This window comes from Sorex fumeus, unplaced genomic scaffold (assembly GCF_029834395.1).
Source record: "Sorex fumeus unplaced genomic scaffold, SorFum_2.1 ptg000094l, whole genome shotgun sequence".
Classification (NCBI taxonomy): Eukaryota; Metazoa; Chordata; class Mammalia; order Eulipotyphla; family Soricidae; genus Sorex; species Sorex fumeus.
In genome coordinates this window covers 16,530,543-16,551,083 of record NW_026606151.1, presented here as the reverse complement: position 1 = coordinate 16,551,083, position 20,541 = coordinate 16,530,543, and the positions used below count along the sequence as shown (strand labels likewise).

Genomic DNA, 20,541 nt, shown 5'->3' with positions numbered 1-20,541 from the left:
TCTAGAACAGGAGCATTTATAGGTAACTCATACGGAACCATGAGATCGTCACTTGAAAAAACAGTGATGTTGGTTGGAGCCTGTTATCTGACAGGGAAATTTCTTATTTTCCTCTTGGCAAGTCATTCTGATGAGCTGTCCGCTGTGGAGCAAGCTTGCAGGCCGCGTGAGTTTTTTTTTTTTCCCTTCATAACAAGTCACCGCTGTTTTTGTTTATTGGGGGCCAAGACCTCCTGACTCTAAGCATTGAATGCACTTTCCTTTTCTCCAGCGCCTTTGTTGGCAGGAAAGTTTATTTCAGATGAGGCCAGCTGAAGGCAGGGTGTCCTTTGTTACTTGCAGGATAGAAAACAAAGAACACAAATACCTGGCCTGCCGTGTGCGTGTGCATCCTCCTCTCTTCTGTGTGGTGAGGATTACTGGGTGCCAACCCGGTGCAGGTGCCGGGGATTGTTCCCGAGGTTAGGTGTGAGGCTTGGAGAGGATTGGCAAAGATCCCTGCCCGCCGATGGCCTGTACCCAGTTCTTCAGAGGAGACATCACCTCCAGCTCACAGTTCTGCAGCCACCTGGAGAATGCCACAGATTGTGGTCTCCCCAGATCACGAGGAGGTCGCCTCATTACCTGCCCAATTGCAACTACGTGGCTTCAGGCCAAGGGTCAGGCGCCGTGTTGGGGACAGCTAGCTGAGGCGACACTTGGCAGGACGTGGTAGTGGAGCAGGGTTCCCAAACTGGACATTGCATATAGATCTTCATTTCTTTATTTATTGCTTTTTGGGTCACACCCGGTGTGACCTCAGCCGGAGATGCTCAGGGTTTACTCCTGGCTCTGCACTCAGGAAATAATTCCTGGCCGTGTTCCGGGGGACCATAGGAGATGCTGGGGATCGAATCCGGGTCGGCTGCATGCACGGCAAAAGCCCTCCCCACGGGACTATCTTCCAGCCCCCTCCTATAGATTTTCTGTGCCATCAGCCTATGGGAGGAATGTGCCCTCAATGAGGCTCCATGAGAGTTGTCTTTGTAATTATAACATGCCTCAAGGAATCCTAAACCAATCACAAATAGATACCCAGGCTAGAGCCTTTTAAATGCATGCAGCTCACAGTAGAATATCTACTTTGATGTGGAAAAATTTGCTAATGGCAAAACTCCTTGGGGCGCCAGCAGACAGGTGACCATTTGTTCTCTTTAGGGTGCTGGAGGCTGCATGGCCAGGGGGCGCAGGCCAGAGGCCCCTTGTCCCCAGGGCGTTGCTGGGGTGCTGCCAGGCCGCTTTGGCTGCCCTTGCAAGCATCTTCTCACAGCTTCAGAAAGACCAGGGCTCCTGAAGGCTCTTTTCTAGTGCAAAGGGGATGGATGAGTTTGAAAATTCATGGTAGGAATGGAGTAGCCTTCAAGGGATGTGAGCTTCGAGAATATTCCTGTGAAGACCCAGGGTGCAGAAGAATCCTACCAGGTGCAGCGAAGTCTCTGAAAAGGTATCAGGACTGAGGGCAATGCTTGGGCAGTGCTGGCTCTGCGTGTCTGTTATGTTCTAGTTTTATTTTTATTTTTTATTTTCTTTTCCTTTTTGGGGGGGTGGGGGACAGGGATTGAGCACACCTGGGTGCTACTCAAGGCTCACTCCTGATTCTGTGCTTTGGGATCACTTCCGGCCGGGCTCAGAGCACCGTATGGGGTGCCAGAGATAGAACCCAGACTGGTACGGGCAAAGCCAGCATCCTACCCACTGTTGAGGTTGCTCTGGGCCTTCATTCTTCACTTTTCAGTGTTCAAAACAGGCAGTATCAGGACAGAGGACAGAGTACTTTGACACTCACAGTATCCATCCATGTTTGTACCATTCTAGACTTTTTTTTTTTTTTTTTTTTTTTTTGCTTTTTGGGTGATACCCTACCATGCACAGGGGTTACTCCTGGCTCTGCACTCAGGAATTACCCCTGGCGGTGCTCGGGGACCAGATGGGATGCTGGGAATTGAACGTGGGTTGGCTGTGTACAAGGCAAATGTCCTAACCACTGTGCTATCGCTCCAGCCCTGGAGGTTTTCATTTTTTTTCACTGTCGTCTTGAATCTTAACCTTTCTGTGGATGCTCTTCCCTTCCTGAGTTTTGTAAAAGTTATATGTCATGGTTAAGAGCTTGCATTCACAAGTCAGAGAGGTAGTGCAGCATGTGGGATGTTTGCCTTGCCTATGGCAGACCCAAGTCCCATCCCTGGCACCACATCTGAGCCCCACCAGGAGTGATCTCTGAGATCACAGAGCCAGAAGTAAGCCCTGAGCACTGCCGAGTGTGCTCCCAAGAGCCCTTTCCAATCCCTTCCCCTGCAAAAAAAATTAAAAAAAAAAAAGAGCTTGGATTCAGGATCTTGATGACATAATTATACCTTCGACATGCTCCTCAGATGTGTGACCATCTGCGATCACAATCACGATCACAATCACGATCATCCTATTGTTCCTCGACTGCGTCAAGCAGGCACCAGTAACGTCTCCTTCGTCCTGGCCCTGAGATTTTAAAAAGTGCCATATTCAAGGCTGTTTCAGGTTTAGGAGAATGAGACCCATCACTGTTACTGGTATTTTGCATATTGGGTACGTCATGGGGAGTTTGCCAGACTCTGTCTGCAGTGTGGGCAGGCTACATTTGGTAGTCTGCCAGGTTGTCCAAAGTAAGAATGAGTTAATAAGATGTGCTTCTGGGAGCTGGGTTATAGTCTCTGGGTCTTGGCTATTGATGGGATTAAACGGCGCTGGGGGTCAGTTGGTGGGTGTGACCCCTGCCTGCTGGAAGATGGAGGATCTGGGTGGAGGATGCTCAGCCCTGATCCGAACAGGCTTGGAGATCTCAGCCCCGGGACCTGCATGCCTTTGTTCCTCTGCCGGTACCTTCATGTGTGTGGAGAGTGGTCTCAGCATGGTTGTGTCTGGTTCTGTGCAAAATAATAATTTACAGCCTCTTCACCTGTTGGATGGGAGGAAGAATGGAATCTCCTTGAGTTTCCTAAGAGTTAGCTGAGGCCATGTTCTTAGTTAACTGGGGCTGGAACATGGTGTGTCATGAAAGCTGTTGCTCTTGTGGTTGTTCTTAAGTTCACTTGCTGGTCGCATCGCCCACGAGCACAGCTGTGTTCTGGATGGATGCTATTTTCTCCAGAGCCAAAGCTGAGAAGCTTCTCTCTCCCTGCCAGCCAGGTCGGGAATCGGAGGAGGGATGCTCGCCATCAGGATGGGTGCTCTGAAGTGTAGAGTGGGGTGGGCCCATGGGAGGAGCATGAGTACACGGGGTTTCAAAGGCCAGAGAGTGTGCGGGTGGGTGGGCACAGAAGAACTTCAGGGCCAGGGGCCGCAGAGCGGAAGGAAAGCTTCTGGGTTTGCTGGACGGAAGAAGGGTTGCAAGTGTGTTCAGACTCGGGTGCCCATGGTTGGGGGTAGAGGGGGTGAGGGTGGGCGAGAGGATAGTTTGGAGTTCAGGGTGGGGAGAAGCCACGTTCAGGCGCTGGTGGGAGTCAAGGAAAGATGCCATGCTAAGGGAGCACGCAGAGGGGAGGGATTAGAACAAGCACGATTGGAGTGGTCCTAGGGCCTTTCATTCACTGTGTTCTTGGCCGCGTTGTTTTAAAATCTGCCCCTACATGTTAGGGACAGAATCGCTCACCCAGAGCTGGATTGCTGGAATCCAGGCCTGGTTTTACAAACGAGACGCCGATGCCATGTCTGGGTAGTTTTTGTCCTTCCTGAGGGTGTCTCCAGTGGAGCTCTGTGTTGATGTTGTGGCTTCAGTTAGCCCGGGGTGTTGGGATTCCCAAGTTTGCTGCTTTGTGTCGCCGGGAATCCTTTGCGGACCGGCCACAGTCCATCTGTTCCTCCTTAAGGGACGTCGGTGGTGTTTCTCGTTTGGGTCTGCTCAGAGCAGCTCTCCCGTAAACATTTCTGCGTTGGTCTTTGCTTAGCTCTGCTTTCTCAGGTCAGTGTCCAGGAGGGGAGTTCCCAGTCACACTCACTGTTCCGAGACCTCGCCCAAGCATTGTGACAGGGCAGCCTCTGCCATTGTGCAGTTTCGTCATCCTCACTTTCTGTTGCCTCGCATTCGTACTCGAACTTGGTTCTGCCAGTTTAATTTTAAGTTTCTGTAGGAATGAAGAGTAGCATCTCAGCCTGGTTCTAATCTGCCTTTGATGGTTGATTCATCAGATGTAAATCGTTTTATGTAATGATTTGCCATTCATGTATCTTTGAGGAAGTGTTTTAAATCTTTTGTTTTCTTTTATTTCCCTCCATTTTGGGGGACCTTGAGCCAGAAAACCATTTCTTTCTTTTTTTTAAAGTCTATTTTCTATTAAGTCACAGTGAGATAAACAGTTACAAAGTTGTCCATCATTGGGTTTCAGTCATAAAGTGTTCCAACATCCGTCCCTTCGACAGTGTGCATTTCCCACCACTAAGGTTCCTAATTTCCCTCCTTCTACCGCTCCAACCCCAGTCTGCCTCTATGGGAGAAACTTCAGGAAACCTTAGGAGGCACACACACACACACACACACACACACACACACACACACACTTTTTAAAATGTGAAATAAAAAAGTCCAACTTCATAATTGGACATCATTAAAATGAAATACTTTTGCATCTCAAAAGATTTGCTAAGAAAATGAATAGATAAACTATAGGGAGGGAGAAAATATTTACAAAACGTATGCCTCTAAAAGGGTTTATATTCAGATTTTATCAGGATATCCAACCTTGAGATCCAACATCTCTCAACAGTAGGGAATAAGCCCATTTTAACATGGATTTATTTACAGTCTATTTACAAATTCACATTTTAATATGTAAATATTTAAATATAAATATTAATATAACTATTAATAATAGAAAGTATTTAGATATAAATATTTAATATATAAATATTAAATATTTTAAATTTGTTTACAAATTTATTTACAAATTTACATTTTAATGTGGGCTTATTTACAAAACATATGCCTCTGAAAGGGTTTATAGTCAGGTGATATTAACATATCCAACCATAAGATATCCAACATCTCAACAGTGGGCAGCAAACCCATTTTAATATGGAAAAAGATTTGTCTTCTCATTCTCATTTGTTATTTTTTATTAAAGTTACACTGTAGTAGAAACTGGCAATTATTCTTTGCAGGGAATTGGGTAATTTCTTCTGTGGTTTCAGGTCCGATAAAGTGCTTCTCTTTAACTTTTTTTTTAAAGTATGCAAACAATTTAGTCAACTTGAGTCTCTTTGCAGTTTACTACAATGGACACTCAGAAACTTCATATGGCCAGAGCATAGGGGTGAAGACACTTACCTTGCATCTTACTGTCCTGGTTCCAATCCCAGCATCACTTATGGTCCCCTGAACACTGCTGGGTGTGGTCCCCAAACCGAACAGAAAAACAGCATAAAGCTCCATAAAGCCAGAGGTCGTGCTTACCATTTTTTGTATTTTCCCATGTTTTATGTTCTTTTCTGTGCTTAGTCCAGTGTCTGGCTGACTAATCACTTGTTGAGCGAACGTTAATTAAAAAGTTTTAACTGTGTTCTCCCCATCTTGGGCTGAGTCACTCCAGCAGCAGTTACTTTAAAAATTTCCGTTCCCTCTTTGCTGGTGCTGTCGCTGTTGAATGCCCACCTCTTAGATTTGGGACCCCCTAAGGAAAGACCTGAGCCACAGCTGCTGAGAATAAGTATCTTGATCCTTTCCCATTCTGGAGGCCTTCCATCAAACATGTTTTGCCTGCGTTCCAATCAAGGTTTCTGAGAGGGCTGCACCCTCTTCTGGAAGGTCTAATGGGAGGGTGCTCTGTCCTGCCCATTTAAGGCCACTGACATCCCTGCACTTGTGGTCTGATCCTTCTATGTGTGAAAGCCATCATGCCATCTTCTCAGGCCTTTGGTCCATCATCCTACCTCTCTCCAACCACAAAGGGGATTGAATCTCAGCGTTCCAGGACTCCTGAATAAACTGGGTTCATCTGGATAACACAGGCCAATCTCGTCCTCTCTGTGTCCTTAATCCTAATCACCTCTGCAGAGTCCTCCTGCCATACAAATGAACAATAGGTTTCTATTTTTGGTTTTTTTTTAAGATTTTATTTTTTATCTTAGAGCGATATCTTATTATCTAGTTCTTACTCTGGAGAACCTGGCAGGCTACCCAAAGTATCCTGCCCACATGGCAGAGTGTGGCAAACTCCCCGTGTCGTATTCAATATGCCAAAAACCAGTAACAATGATGGGTCTCATTCTCCTGACCCTGAAAGAGCCCCGAATGTGGCACTTTCTAAAAATCTCAGGGCTAGGACGAAGGAGACATTACTGGTGCCTGCTCGAGGAAATCGATGAACAACAGGATGACAGTGATACAGTGATTTTAGAGCATTACAAAGCCATTCATGATTGGATTTCAGTCATACAGTTTTCCAGCACCCATCTACCACCAGTGGACATTTCCCAGCACCAGTGTCCCCAGGTTCCCTCCCATCACCCCCCAATTCCCACCCCCTGCCTTTTCTTCTTTTCCCCTCTCTCTCTCTCTCTCTCTCTCTCTCTCCTTTTGGGCGTCGTTGTTTGCAATACTGATACTGAAAGGTTCTCAAGAATATCCCTTACCTACTTTTAACCCTCAGCTCTTGTCCAGCGTGATCATTCCCAGCTATTATTGTCATAGCGGTCTCTTCTCTATCTTACCTACCCTCCACCCACACAAACTTGTGGTTAATTCCAGCCCTTGGTTAGTCCTCCTAACCCCTGTTTATCCTGGTCATGGATATTATTCTTCAGCTATATTTATAATTGATATACCACAAATGAATAATGCAGTCATTCTATTTCTGTCCCTTTCCTTCTGACTCATTTCACTTCAGCATGATTCTCTCCATGTCCATCCATTGATAGGCAGATTTCATGACTTCATTTTTTCCTGACAGCCGCATAGTATTCCACTGTGTAAATGTGCCATAGTTTCTTTATCCAGTCATCTATTCTTGGGTACTCAGGTTGTTTCCAGATTCTGGCTATGTTGAATTCAGTGTTGCAACGAACATAAGAGTGCAGATGGTGTTTCTGCTGCGTGTTTTTGGTCCCCCAGCGTATATTCCCAGAAGTGATATCACTGGGTCAAATGGGAGCTCAATATTGAGTTTTTTGAGGAATGTTCGTATTGTTTTCCAAAAAGGCTGGACCAGTCGGCATTCCCACCAGCAGTGAAGGGGAGTCCCTTTCTCCCCACATCCACGCCAACACCGGTTGCTTTTGTTCTTTTGGATGTGGGCCAGTCTCTGTGTGAGATGATATCTCATTGTTGTTTTGATCTGCATTTCTCTGATTAGTAATAGGTTTCTTGGTGCCGCCTCCCGGGAGTAGAATTTGACCATTTTTCGGGGGTTGCTCATTTGCTAATTTCCACTGCATTTTTTATTGGTTGGTCTCCATGTCTCCACTGAGTATTCTGTTTATTCTCAAATTAGTCCAGTTTGAACTTAAATGTCACTTAATCTTCTTCACGATCACGACGATCACGACCACCCTGTTGTTCGTCGATTGCCTCGAGCAGGTGCCAGTAACGTCTTCTTCGTCCTAGCCCTGAGATTTTTTTTTTTTTAAAGTGCCATATTCAAGGCTTTTTCAGGGTTAGGAGAATGAGACCCATCATTGTTACTGGTATTTGGCATATTGGGTATACCACGGGGAGTTTGCCAGACTCTGCCGTGTGGGCATGTTACATTTGGTAGCCTGCCAGTTTGACCAAATTAGGAATGAGATGATAAGATGTCGCGCGGCCGCGAATGCGGCCGCGCACTTCCGGAAGCTGAGTATGATGATCTCAGCCCTGGGTCCCACACACCTGGGTTCCTCTGTCAGTTCTTTTATGCGTGAGGCTCATCCAAGTGTGTGGAGAGTGCTCCCAGCATGGCCTTGGCTGGGCCTCGGTGGTCTTCAGCTGTTGGGCCCTGGTGGAGACAGTCAGGCATAGGGTAGGAGACTCTGTCTTGTTCTCTCCCAGGAGCTGAGTGTGATGATCTCTGGATCCTGGCCGTTGTTGGAGTTACACGGCAGTTGGTGGGTGTAACTGTCTAGTTACTGGCAGGTCCAGTCCCAAACTGTACAGGCTTGGAGATCTCAGCCCCGGGTCCCACACACCTGGGTTCCTCTGTCAGTTCTTTTATGCGTGAGGCTCATCCAAGTGTGTGGAGAGTGCTCCCAGCATGGCCTTGGCTGGGCCTCGGTGGTCTTCAGCTGTTGGGCCCTGGTGGAGACAGTCAGGCATAGGGTAGGAGACTCTGTCTTGTTCTCTCCCAGGAGCTGAGTGTGATGATCTCTGGATCCTGGCCGTTGTTGGAGTTACACGGCAGTTGGTGGGTGTAACTGTCTAGTTACTGGCAGGTCCAGTCCCAAACTGTGCAGGCTTGGAGATCTCAGCCCCGGGTCCCACACACCTGGGTTCCTCTGTCAGTTCTTTTATGCGTGAGGCTCATCCAAGTGTGTGGAGAGTGCTCCCAGCATGGCCTTGGCTGGACCTTGGTGGTCTTCAGCTGTTGGGCCCTGGTGGAGACAGTCAGGCATAGGGTAGGAGACTCTTAATCTTCTTATGCTTCATAATATGCAATATTGCTGAATATTGTTGATATCATAAGATTGTAACATCTCTACCAATATGTGCACTTTGTTAGGATTCCTGAATGATCTCCCCCCACCTCCACTACTGAGAGTTTTATAGGTGTTTTAATTGGATTGAAGAGGAAGAAGTTTCCTGGTACTGATGATACTCATTTTGCTGGCGTCTGTCTAGCCCACCTTATCTTTCAATTAGCAATTTTTATCTCTAACTCAGTGTTAGTCACTCTCTGGTACCATTCAGGTAGATATCAGCCTTTCTGTCTGGAATGTGCTGTCATATAATTTTTGATGAAAGGGCTCTGTCTTCCACTGGGAGGAAAATTAGTCTCAATGAAAAGATGAAAGGAAATGAAAATATCTTGGGGAAGGAAAACGTTTTGTCAAGAACATTAAGCCACGAATTCAAAAATTTGCCTTAAAGATGTTAAACCACCAAACGCTATTTTGTGTAACTCACGAGCAAACTTGTTCTTGAGCTGGTGAACTTCTTCCTTACAGAACTGAAACAGAGAGAGGTTAAGGTTCATTTAGTGGCCTGTGGATTTCCCCAAATACAAGACATTTGGCACTTGAGTTCGCCTGTGATATCATTTCTAGTGTGAGGGACTTTCCTTCATGGTTTGGGAACATTTTGAACAGTTTCTGGGTTTTTAAAAGTTTTGGTTTGTTTTTGGGCCACACCCAGTGGTGCTCAGGGCTTGTTCCTGGCTCTGTGCTCAGGAATCACTCCTGGCAGGCTCAGAGGACCGCAGGGGATGCGGGAGATCGAACCTTGGTTGACTGTGAGCAAAGCAAAAGCCCTCCCTGCTATACTATTGCTCTGGCCTCTCTGTTATTTCTTTCTTTCTTTTATTATTATGATGCTGCAGATCGAACCCAGGGCCTCACACACGTGGCAGGTGACCCATCAGTCAGCCATACCAACAGCTTGGAAAACATTTTTAGCAAGAAATACATTTTATAAAGAAGTCAGTATTCTACTTTAACCAGTCAGGTGCGGGGGATTGGCTCAATCTTATGTTGTAGTAAAAGTTTACAATTTGAGCCCATGTTTGGTGGCAGAGGCTTTAAAACCTTTGGTTTATTTGGGGGCCATAGCCAGCGGTACCTACGGGTCTTCGCTCACTGCTGAGGGGTCAATCCCTGAGGCGCTCAGGAATTTGTGGTGCCTGGCATTGTTTGTTTGTTTGTTTGGGGGGCCACACTTGGCCGTACTCAGGGCTTCTTCCGGGCTTTGTGCTCAGGGATCATCTTTATGGGTCCTGGAGACCATGTGTGATGTCCGTGATTGCATGGGGTCTGCCACACGCAAAGCAAGTGCCTTCAACCCTGTGTTCTTTTTCGGTTCTTTTCTGTTCGATAGAATTTGTGGGGAGTTTTCAAGTTTCAGCCTGATTTTTCTTAATTGGAAGAATGCTAGGTTATCCTAGTGAATTGTCCTCACACTGTCCTCCTGTTGTTCCTCGATTTGCTCCAGTGAGCACCAGTAACGTCTCCATTGTGAGACTTGTTGTTACTGTGTTTGGCATATCGAATGCACCACTGGGAGCTTGCCAGGCTCTGCCATGCGGGCGGGATACTCTCGGTAGCTTGCCGGGCTCTCCAAGAGGGGCAGAGGAATCGAACGTGGGTCAGCCACGTGCAAGGCAAATGCTATTTATAATCAAAATGAAGAGAACTAGTGGGAAGCTTAGCTCTCTGTGGGGAGGGGTTTCCAAATGGGGAACAAACACGAGATTTCACATGTGTTTGAGGCAAGAGCCCCACTGTCGAGCTGCCCCCACGCCTTTGGAGTGTCTTCCCGCGTGTCTGTGACCCCTTGCGGTGTGAGGTGTCTTTGAAGAAGATCAAGAGTCGGCGAGTGCCCAGCCCATGTTCCCACAGCTGCGGAGTCAGAGAAACGTGGAGAAAAAGCAGAACCAGCCTGAGCAGCGCTGTTAACATTGGCCTCATCAAGGACCAGGAAGAGGAGAGGAGGGAAGACCTTGGCTTGCGGGTGGCCGACCCTAGGTGGGTTCTTAAACACTGCCAGGGGTCGCTCCTGAGAACAGAGCCAGAAACAGCCCCTGAGCACTGCTGGCCGTGACCCCTATGTCCCCCATTGCAAGTATCTTTTACAATCTCCACTGATTTCCTGTTGTTGTTGGAATAAAGTAGAAATCGAAGAGCATTACTGGGCCCACTCGAGCAGAGCATTCGTCCAAGGCTCTAGTCTTCTTCCTTCTGCCGTGACCTGGTCTCAGTACCCTCACTCTGTCGTACCATAGCTGTCCTTTCTAAATCTCTCCCCACCCCCACCCCCACCCCCCACTCCTTCAAGCAATAGAACAGTGATATGGTGTTTGCCTTGCGCACGGCTGGCCTGGCTGCACTGGGTTTGATTCCTCTGCCCCTCTTGGAGAGCCCGCCAAGCTACCGAGAGTATCTCGCCTGCACAGCAAAGCCTGGCAAGCTACCTGTGATGTATTTGATATGGCAAACACAGTAACAACAAGTCTCACAATGGAGATGTTACTGGGCCCGCTTGAGCAAATCGATGAACAACAGGAGAACAGTGTGACAGTGCTTCCTCCTACAAGATGGTCACACTGACCTTTGTGTCTCATGTTCGATCCCCGAGATGAATTCCACTTGCTGGGCTTCCTGGGCCCAGACTGCCTTCTTCACGGGCCGCGGTCAGATCCTACTTTCTCCCTAGCCTCTGTGAGCGTTGGACATGATGGTTTTCAGGCGTTTGGGACCCCGAATGAGATTTTCAGGGGCCGAGGGTGTGTGTCCCTCGGCTAGAACCGAAGACTCCGGAAGCAGAGGGTGGGTGACTTTGTAGGTTTCTCTGTCCTTGCCTTTTCCTTTTTTGGGATCATTTCTAGCCCTGCACTTCCAGGATCACCATCCGCGGCACTGGGGACCGGCCCTGAGTCGGCCACGGGCAAGGCCAAACACCTTCACCCCAATCCTGGGGTCTCTGGCCCCCAGTGTCCCCCGGACGGCCACACAGCCCCTGGACACGGGACAGGACCAGCTTCCCCCACCAGGGCCTTTTGCAGAAACTCCTCTTGGCAGAGCTCTGGTGGGTTTCTGTGTCCCAGGCCCCCCTGCGGGGATAGTTGCTCAGACCCTGGGTGCTCAGCTCAGCTGCATGCCAAAGCCACCTCCTTCAGGGAGCCTGCTGATTGCCGCGGAGTGACTACTCGGAAGAATTCACAAAGGAAAGTTGGAAGAAAATGCCACTGGCAGTCACATCACAGTTATCAAGCAACCTGTGGCGGGAAGCTTCCGGGTGGACCAGCGCCATCGAAGTCCTTTTGCCTGGTGCTGCGCTCAGCAGGACGTTTTATGGACTTGCATGTTCCTTTCTGGAAGCATGTTTTTTCTGTGTATGTGTAGTCATAAATTTGGAGTAGTTGTAATAACTGTATGTGTGTGTGTATGTGTGTGTATACATACATAAATGTATGTATATCTTTAAGGAAATCCATTAATAGATGTATATAATGGATTTCCTTAAAGAGTTCTGCAGCAGAATGACTCAATAATGTTATTTATGAATTGTTTATTCACCGACTCCTTTCTTCCTTGTTGAGAACATATGGCGTCAGGGATAGAACATACTGCACGCCTTTTTCTTTCTTCCCTCCGTCCCTTCCTCCCTGCCCCCCCTCCCCGATTTATAAGTAAGTGCCTGAAGGACACAAGATACTGTTTTATTTATTTTATTTGAATTATATGCCAGAGACAGTACTCTTGTGTATTCAGGGCTAAAATTTATAGTATTAATTAAGAACAGCTTTTCTTCTTACTTGCAGAATGAATCCGATATATTCTTGATTACTGTGTGTGATTCTTGAGTTGTTGTTGTTTTTTTTTTCCCCTCCGTCTTTCTCGATGTGTCTTTTTTTTTGTCTCCTCACGTTTCCCTCTTCCACTGAATATTCCCCTCAACTCACTTGCTGCCTCTCTTTCCTCTCTCCTTTTTCTTTCCCTGCTTCTTCCAGAAGTCTTCCTTCTTGAAATGAAAAGGATGCAGTTTTTTCTTTAAGCCACTGAGTGGACCCGTTTTCTATGTGGCAGGCCCCTTTAATTTTAACTTTGATTTCTTTTTTTTTTTGGGGGGGGGGAAAGAGCAAGGTTGGCCATACCTGATAGTAGCACTTGGGGGCTATTCCTGGCTCTGTGCTCAGGAGTCACCCCTGTTAGTGCTCAGGACCCTATGTGATACTGGGGAGCAAATCAGGATTGGCCATTTATGCACGACAAGTGTCTTAACCACTAGACTATCTCTCTCGCCCTTGGCAGACCCTTTTTAAAGTCTGATATCCCACCACCCCACCCCCCCCCTCCCCGCCACCAGCCAGTGATTAAATAATGACATACTAACACTCTGTCTTTCAGCCTTAATGATAAGGTAATCTTTTTAATTTTTTTTTAAAGCAGAGGATACTGATTTTCAGCTGTATGAATATAAAGCCAACTGTACATGAACATCAGGCTAAAGAAAAATTCCTTATTTCTCCAACAACAATTTTTAGTTGACGTCATTTCACACTTACAAAAAAGTTGCAGAAACAGAATGTTAATATTATAGCAAAGTTGCTTAATTTAGTCTGTGTATGTACACAGGTTTTTCTTGATTTTTTTTTTTGAGAGCGTGATGAAAACTTGATGCTCCCTTTTAAGTACACATACACTTCAAAAACAGATTCTCTTGCATTCTGCAGTTATAAACTTTGGGAAATAAACATTGATCAGTTACTAAAACTTTATTCTGAACTTGCCAGTAGTCCCAATGATGTGTTTTCTGAGAAAAGCAAATCCTAGCTCTAAAGTCACCTTAACTCTTTTAGTTTCTATTAACTTGGCATAGTTCCTCATATTTTTCTTTCCTTTCTCTCTCTCTTGTTTTTGTTTTGTTTTGGGGTGGGGGGCATACCGGGTTGGCTGCATGTAAGGCAAATAAACACCCTCCCTGCTGTACTAAAACTCCAGCCCTGAGTTCTTCCTTTAATTCTTGACCTTGTCATTGGAGCATTTGATCACACTCAAAGTTTTTTATTTGTGATAATAACTTTGTTGAGATTGAATTTACATCATCCATTTCTCTGGCTGAATAAGGAAATATCATATGATCCAGTTATTCCAATCCTAGCTATTCAAGAAAAGTAAAAACCTATATCACAGCAAGAATTTGTACATATACATCCATTGCAGTATTAGTTATGGTAATCAAAAGAGGCAAAAATAACCCACCTATCAACTGACGAAGAAACGAAAAGCATTGTTTCATACACTAAGTCTGAGAACTGTACGGTGTGATTTCTATCTCAATAAGGTTCATTTCATTTCATTTCATTTCACCATCCTGTTATTCGTCGATTGCCTCGAGCAGGCCCCAGTAACGTCTCTTTCATCCTAGCCCTGCGATTATATTCAAGGCTCTTTAGGAGAATGAGACCCATCATTGTTACTGGTATTTGGCATATTTGGTACGCCACGGGGAGTTTGCCAGACTCTGCCCTGTGGGCAGGCTACATTCGATAGCCTGCAAGTTTGTCCAAAGTAAGGTAAAAGGTAAGGTAAAGGCCCTCCCGTTGATCGTCGATTTGCTCGAGCGGGCCCAGTAACGTCTCTATTGGAGACTTTTGTTGTTACTGTGTCTGGCATATCGAATACTCTCGGTAGCTTGCCGGGCTCTCCGAGAGGGGCGGAGGAATCGAACTCGGGTCGGCCATGTTGGCCGCCTGTAAGGCGAACACCCTACCCGCTGTGCTATTGCTCCAGCCCCTAGGAATGAGACAATAAGATGTCATAAAAAAAGTCCTGATAAGATGTCACGCGGCCGCGAATGCGGCCGTGCCGTTCCGGGATCTGGATTCCGGGTTCCGGTTCCGGTTATTATTACAAAATTATTATAACAATAAGGTTATTATTACCAAAAAAAAAGTTAAGGGTAGTCGAATGACAAGGTCAAGAAAGTATAGGAAGGGAAAACATCTTTGCTGACTGTGGGGTGTGTGTGTGTGTGTGTGTGTGTGTGTGTGTGTGTGTGTGCGCGCGCACATGTGTTTGTGTGTTTATGGATTTTTGGGCCTTGCCCACCAATGCTCAGGGGTTACTTCTGGCTCTGCACTTACGAATTACTCCTGTCGGTGCATGGGGGGGCCATCTGGGCTGCCGGGGATCGAACCTGGGACTGCTGCATGCAAGGGAAGTGCCCTGCCTGATGTACTATCTCTCTAGCCCATTTGCATATTTTCATTGCAAAAGTGACTGAACTATTGCCCGTTTAAAAATGGGTTGTCTTTATTAGGGTGGTGAAATTCTTTACATATTCTGGGATTCTTATAAGATAGATTATTAGCAAATATTTTCTCTCCATTTTCCTGCTGTATTGTTCCTTTCTGTATAGTGTCTTTTAATGCACCAAGAGGTTTTAATTAATTAATTTATTTATTTTGCTTTTTGGGTCAAACCCGGTGATGCTCAGGGGTTACTCCTGGCTCTGCACTCCTGGCTGTGCTGGGGAGACCCTACGGAATGCCAGGGATTGAACCTGGGTCAGTCACATGCAAAGCAAACACCCTACCCACTGTACTGTCACTCCGACCCTGAAGGTTGTAATTTTGATGATATGTTTGCTCTCTTTGTTATTGTTATTACTGCTCTTGGTTTTGGTGTGATAGTCATCTAAATCATGGATTATTCTTTTTTTTTTTTTCTTGTTTGGTTTTGGTTTGGGGGCCACATTCAGCTATGCTCAGAACTTTTTTTTCTGACTGTACTCAGGGATCACTCCTGGTGGTGCTTGGGGGACCATTTGTGTTGCCTGGGATTGAACCTGGGTCAGCCATATGCAAGGCAAGTGCCTGACCAGCTGTGCTGTCTCTTTGGCCCAAAGTTCATTTGGTTTTATGGCTTCCCTTTTTTTAGTTTCAGGTTTCCCTCCGATTTGAAGGTTGCAACTGCTTCCTCCACATGCTGTTCTGACTTATCTGCAAGTGCAGCACCCGGGCATCCGTGGAGGCATGTCCTCTGCGAGCTGACCCTTCTCTAGCTACACAGGGAAGGGATTTAGTTCTTTTTCTGTCCTCGGGTGCTGTCTTAATCCAATCCTTTAATGTTGTGTCTTCTCTCTTCAGCTGATGTCTCTGAATTCTCTGGGCAGTTTGGCCAGCTCTTCCCTGCCCTGAGAAATCTGAGTGCCCGTATGGAATGTCTCACCCACACTGGAACCTCTCACACCTTTGCTTCTCAACTCCCATGGTTCCAGCAACTTCCTCTAGTTAGTGACCAGATCCTGCACTCCTTCAGAAATACTAAATGCCTGGGTCGGAGAGATAATGCAGCGGGCAGGGTGGCTGTCTTTTACACAGTTGATCCAGGCTAAATCCCCAGCATTTCATATGGCCCCCAGTGTATCACCAGGAGTAATTCCTGTGGGCAGAGCCAGGAGGGACCCCTTAGCACTGCCAGGTGTCACCCCAAAACAAAAACAAAACAAACAAAAAGAAATACCAAATGCCCATGCCTGTGTTCTGGTTATAACTTCTGGTTCCTCTCCTTGACTTTCTTATCTCTGTTCTCTCCATCCTTGCTTTCTGTCCTTTACTCCAAGTCGCTTTGTTTTCCATTTCCGCTTCTTCTTTCCCCCATCTCACCTCTTTCCTTGATTCCTTTGGGTAGCAGGAAACCTTTGTCTCCTTGCCTTTGACTGGCTTTTTCACAGGACGTCTTCATTCGCTCTCACTGGTTCTTCTGATGATTCAGTATTCCTAGAACTCTTCGTGCTGTTTCTCCAACTGCATTGGCCCTACATTCTGTTTGGCCATATCTGTCCTAGTCTTTGTGTTCCTGCCATCTCTGTTGCTTCCTTCTTTTCCTCTGAGCCCTCTGTTGTTCAAGAATGTTCACATACATTCTCGAAGGTGCTTACAGGGATTCCCAGGATTCCTTTGGGCGGATCCAGTAAGTGGGCGTGGCTGGGGTTCCAGATGCAACTTCCTTTGAGGCTGATGTTGCCATTGGCCAGTTCTCTGTGTGGATCCCCCGTCATCACCATCATTCTGAGCTGTTGATATGATTCAGATGTTCTTGCAAGTTTTTCCTTATCTCCTAGGAGACACGGAGGCCAGAGGAATTATTTTGTAAAACATTTGCCAATGAATTTTTAATAAAGCCTGAAAGTTTTAAGAGGCTCATTATGTCTCAGTTAAGTTCACTACAGCATTATTATACAGTAATGGAAGGTCAGCAATAGCTAAAGGCCCCAAGCAAAGGAAAGGGTCATCACATTATGGTACGTCTAGGCACAGACGCACTCGGCAGTCACATGGATGAAGTGCCGGTCTTTATGTGCTGAAAAGATACAGCACATGCTAAAAAGAAAGGGCCTGTCTATTATTTCTCACTCCTTTTCTTCTCCTATCCCTTCCCACATCTTCCTTCATCATAAGTTATGAAAAAAAAACAAACTATACAACAAATGTTTCACACTGGAGAATGTCTTGGCATCTACTCTTTAAACCATTAATGATTTCATCAGAGAAGTGGAAAAGAAGGAAGAAAGATATTGCTGTTTCTTTATTTTTTCCCCTTGTATTTCTATTTAAAATTTTAAAACCTGTTTTCCATTCTTAGGAGAACAGTGATGACTCGAGCATTTTCAAAGCTGAAGTCCTAGCAACCTCTTCTTCTTCCTGGATTTTCAATCTTCCTTTACCTGTGCTAACGTGGGAATAGATCACTGCCTTAGCATTTTTATTCTAAGCTCTCACTACTGGCTCAGACTCCTCCATAGGCTGCTCCTGTTTTAATTCTGTTTATCCCTCAGGATTCACCTTTGGGTCCCCACGAGGCCGTCCCGAATCATTCCATCTGATTTCATTACTGTGTCACTGTGGTCCCATGGCGCCCTGGGAAATCTTCCTTAGTCGCTGGAGCTTTGGGCAGGCGTGCTCATTATTTGACTTTGTATTCTACAGGCTTGGGGGCAGCACCAGCACAGGGCAGAAATTCATTAAAAGAGGTTTCAGTGTTAAAACAATAAAGAACAGGATTTGGAGTGGGGGGGATCTCCTTAATACTGGGATGTCTTCTTGGTTAGATTGTCATTTTAGACTGTGTTTTTGAAGCTACGAAGCCACGTGTTTTAATTAAAAGTCCGTTCGTATCTCAGGACATGTTGAGTTTCTGTTGATAGAGTAGCTGAACAGAACTGCAGGCAGTAATATAATTTCTTCACTTATCAATGGGAAACAAGGAGCAATTATTTCAGACTTCATTGTAACATAAAACATTAATATCAAATATTTTAGTTGTATCATCAGTTGCACTAATTAAAGAAAACACACATTCCTATAGTTACAAAATGCAGATCAGTGATTCAAGCATGAGAAAAAGCAAATTAATTTTTTCTTCCCATGTACATGGATTAACAGTTTGTTTCCTTTTTAGGTTCAACAAATAGATCGTGTGGTAGAAGTTGTGGAAGAAACAATTAAAGGTAACAGTTGAACGCGAGAGAAGTAGATTTCTGTATTATTTGAGTTTTAATTAGCTAATATTGCTTTGTTAATATTTACCGGGCATCTTAAGACATGTGTGTGGGGGGAGCAGGAGCGATAGCATTGCAGGGAGGGTATTTGCCTTGCATGCAGCCGACCTGGGTGGGATCCTTGATATCCTATGTGGTTCCACCAGGAGTGATTCCTGAGCGTAGAGCCAGGAGTGACCCCTGAGCATTGCTGGGTGTGGCCCCAAAACAAACACTGTCCTCCCGTTGTTCATCGATTTGCTCGAGCGGGTCCAGTAACGTCTCCATTGTGAGACTTCTTGTTACTGTGTTTGGCACATTGAATACTCTTGGTAGCTTGCTGGGCTCTCTGAGAGGGGTGGAGGAATCGAACCCGGCTCGGTGTTGGTGGTATAGTGGCTAGCATAGCTGCCTCCCAAATACAAACAAAAAACAAACAAACAAAAAAGAATTGTGTGTGTGGCAGGGTGGGGGGGCATGGAGACGAAGCCTGCACTACTCAAGGATGATGTCCTGTCCTGTGCATGGGGGTCAGTGCTCAGGGCACCAGGTGTTTCATTTTGTATATGAAAAGTGTGTGCTCAGCCTCTTGAGTTAGCTCTCTGTCCCCAAGTGTCGTTTTAGGGATGTGGAGGGGTATCTCCCAAGTTGTAGTAGGAGGTCTGCCGCCCTCCAAGTGAATCTAGTCCAGGCAGGCCAGAAGTTCCATGTGGGGATGTGACGATGCATTGCTGAATGGGCCCTGGAGTGTTGGGATTACCCAGTTGCACTGGCTCTTGGGCCATTGATACCGGGGACTGAGCCTGGGTCAGCCTCACGCAGGGCCTGTGCCTCCCCCCCACCCCACCCCCCGTACTATCTCTTCAGCCCTTACTGGCTGTCTTTTTGAGTTATTTATTTTTATTTTCAGATAGAAATAAAATTTGGTCCTTTCTTGCTTTGTGCATTGACTGATTCCCCCGGAGTAGATAGGTAGCTGTTTCCTAATAAATCAGATGCGTTGTAATCTTGCATTTTGCTTTTATTGAGATATCATTGATGCGAGGATTTTCATAGCACAAGCTTAGTTATAGTTTTGCTTTAAAAGTAGTACCATTCTGGGCTGGGTGGTGGGGACATACTGGGGAGGGTGTGGACCCTGTGCACAGCCAACCCAGGTTCAGTGGTCCCTGAACTCTGCCAGGAGTGGTCTCTGAATGCAGAGCCAGGAACCCCGACTACAGCCTGGTGTGGCATAAAACCAAAAACAACAACAGCAGCCAAATAAAAAATGGTACCTTTCGATTTTGATACATTCATCTATCTGCCTGCCTGCCTATCTGTATGTCTGTCCATCCATCTGTCCATCCGTCCATCCATCCATCCATCCATCCATCCATCCATCCATCCATCTGTCTGTCTCTCTATAGCTGCCTGAGTCCATGTGCTGCTTGGGCCCACGTAGCACATGTGGTGCCTGAGCACATGTGTGTCCCACATCTAACCCCCTTGAGATATGGACTTTCATGGTTTCATATTTAATGCTGGGGTGTGTGTAGGGGCTCTCTCCACCTTTGAAGAAACCTGGGTTCTCTCTCTTTTTCCCATCATTTTTATTAAAATTAAGATAAATTTCACAGTGTTGTTCACAATAATGGATTACATTCAATATTCCAACACCAAGTCCCACCACCATTACACCTTCCCATCACCATTCAAATCAAAATCACAAATCACAAATCATCCTGTTATTCGTTGATTGTCTCGAGCAGGCCCCAGTAACGTCTCTTTCATCCTAGCCCTGAGATTATATTCAAGGCTCTTTAGGAGAATGAGACCCATCATTGTTACTGGTATTTGGCATATTGGGTTCGCCACGGGGAGTTTGCCAGACTCTGCCTTGTGGGCAGGCTACATTCGGTAGCCTGCCAGTTTGTCCAAAGTAGGAATGAGATAATAAGATGTCATAATAAGATGTCTCATGGCCGTGACATGGTGGCCCCACCACCATTATTTTGAATTTTCCCGCCACCACTCAAACCTTCGGAAAAGGCAGATGCTAGATAATTCATTTTGTATCGCTTGTTACGAATAGCATAAGATGTTGTGCAGCCATGAGAGTGGCCACATGCGCTCCTGGAATTCTAAAATTTTACTTAATTAGGTTCTGGAGGAATCTCTTCGGCAAGGTGCTTGGTTGGAGATTCTTTTGTATGTCTCTGGATCCTGGCCGTTAAGGAGCTTAACTAGCAGCTGGAGGCAGTTTGTGGGCGGGAGCTCCAGGGTCCCATGGGGATGGGGGATGAGTGGGACCAGCCCATCCATTATCCCTTGAGGCCTGAAGTTTGCCATCACTGGTCCTGCATACCTGGGCTTCTCATTGGGTC

The 20,541-nt window shown here is 46.2% G+C and overlaps 1 protein-coding gene across 1 annotated transcript in view; it reads left to right on the top strand.

The window, feature by feature from the left end:
- The window catches only part of CDKAL1 (CDK5 regulatory subunit associated protein 1 like 1), a 691,294-nt gene that overhangs the window by 180,155 nt on the left and 490,598 nt on the right, over positions 1–20,541 (top strand). Inside the window, exon 7 of the mRNA XM_056132368.1 lies at positions 18,097–18,145. Coding sequence (XP_055988343.1) covers positions 18,097–18,145 — 49 coding nt within the window. The remainder of the gene's footprint in view (positions 1–18,096; positions 18,146–20,541) is intronic.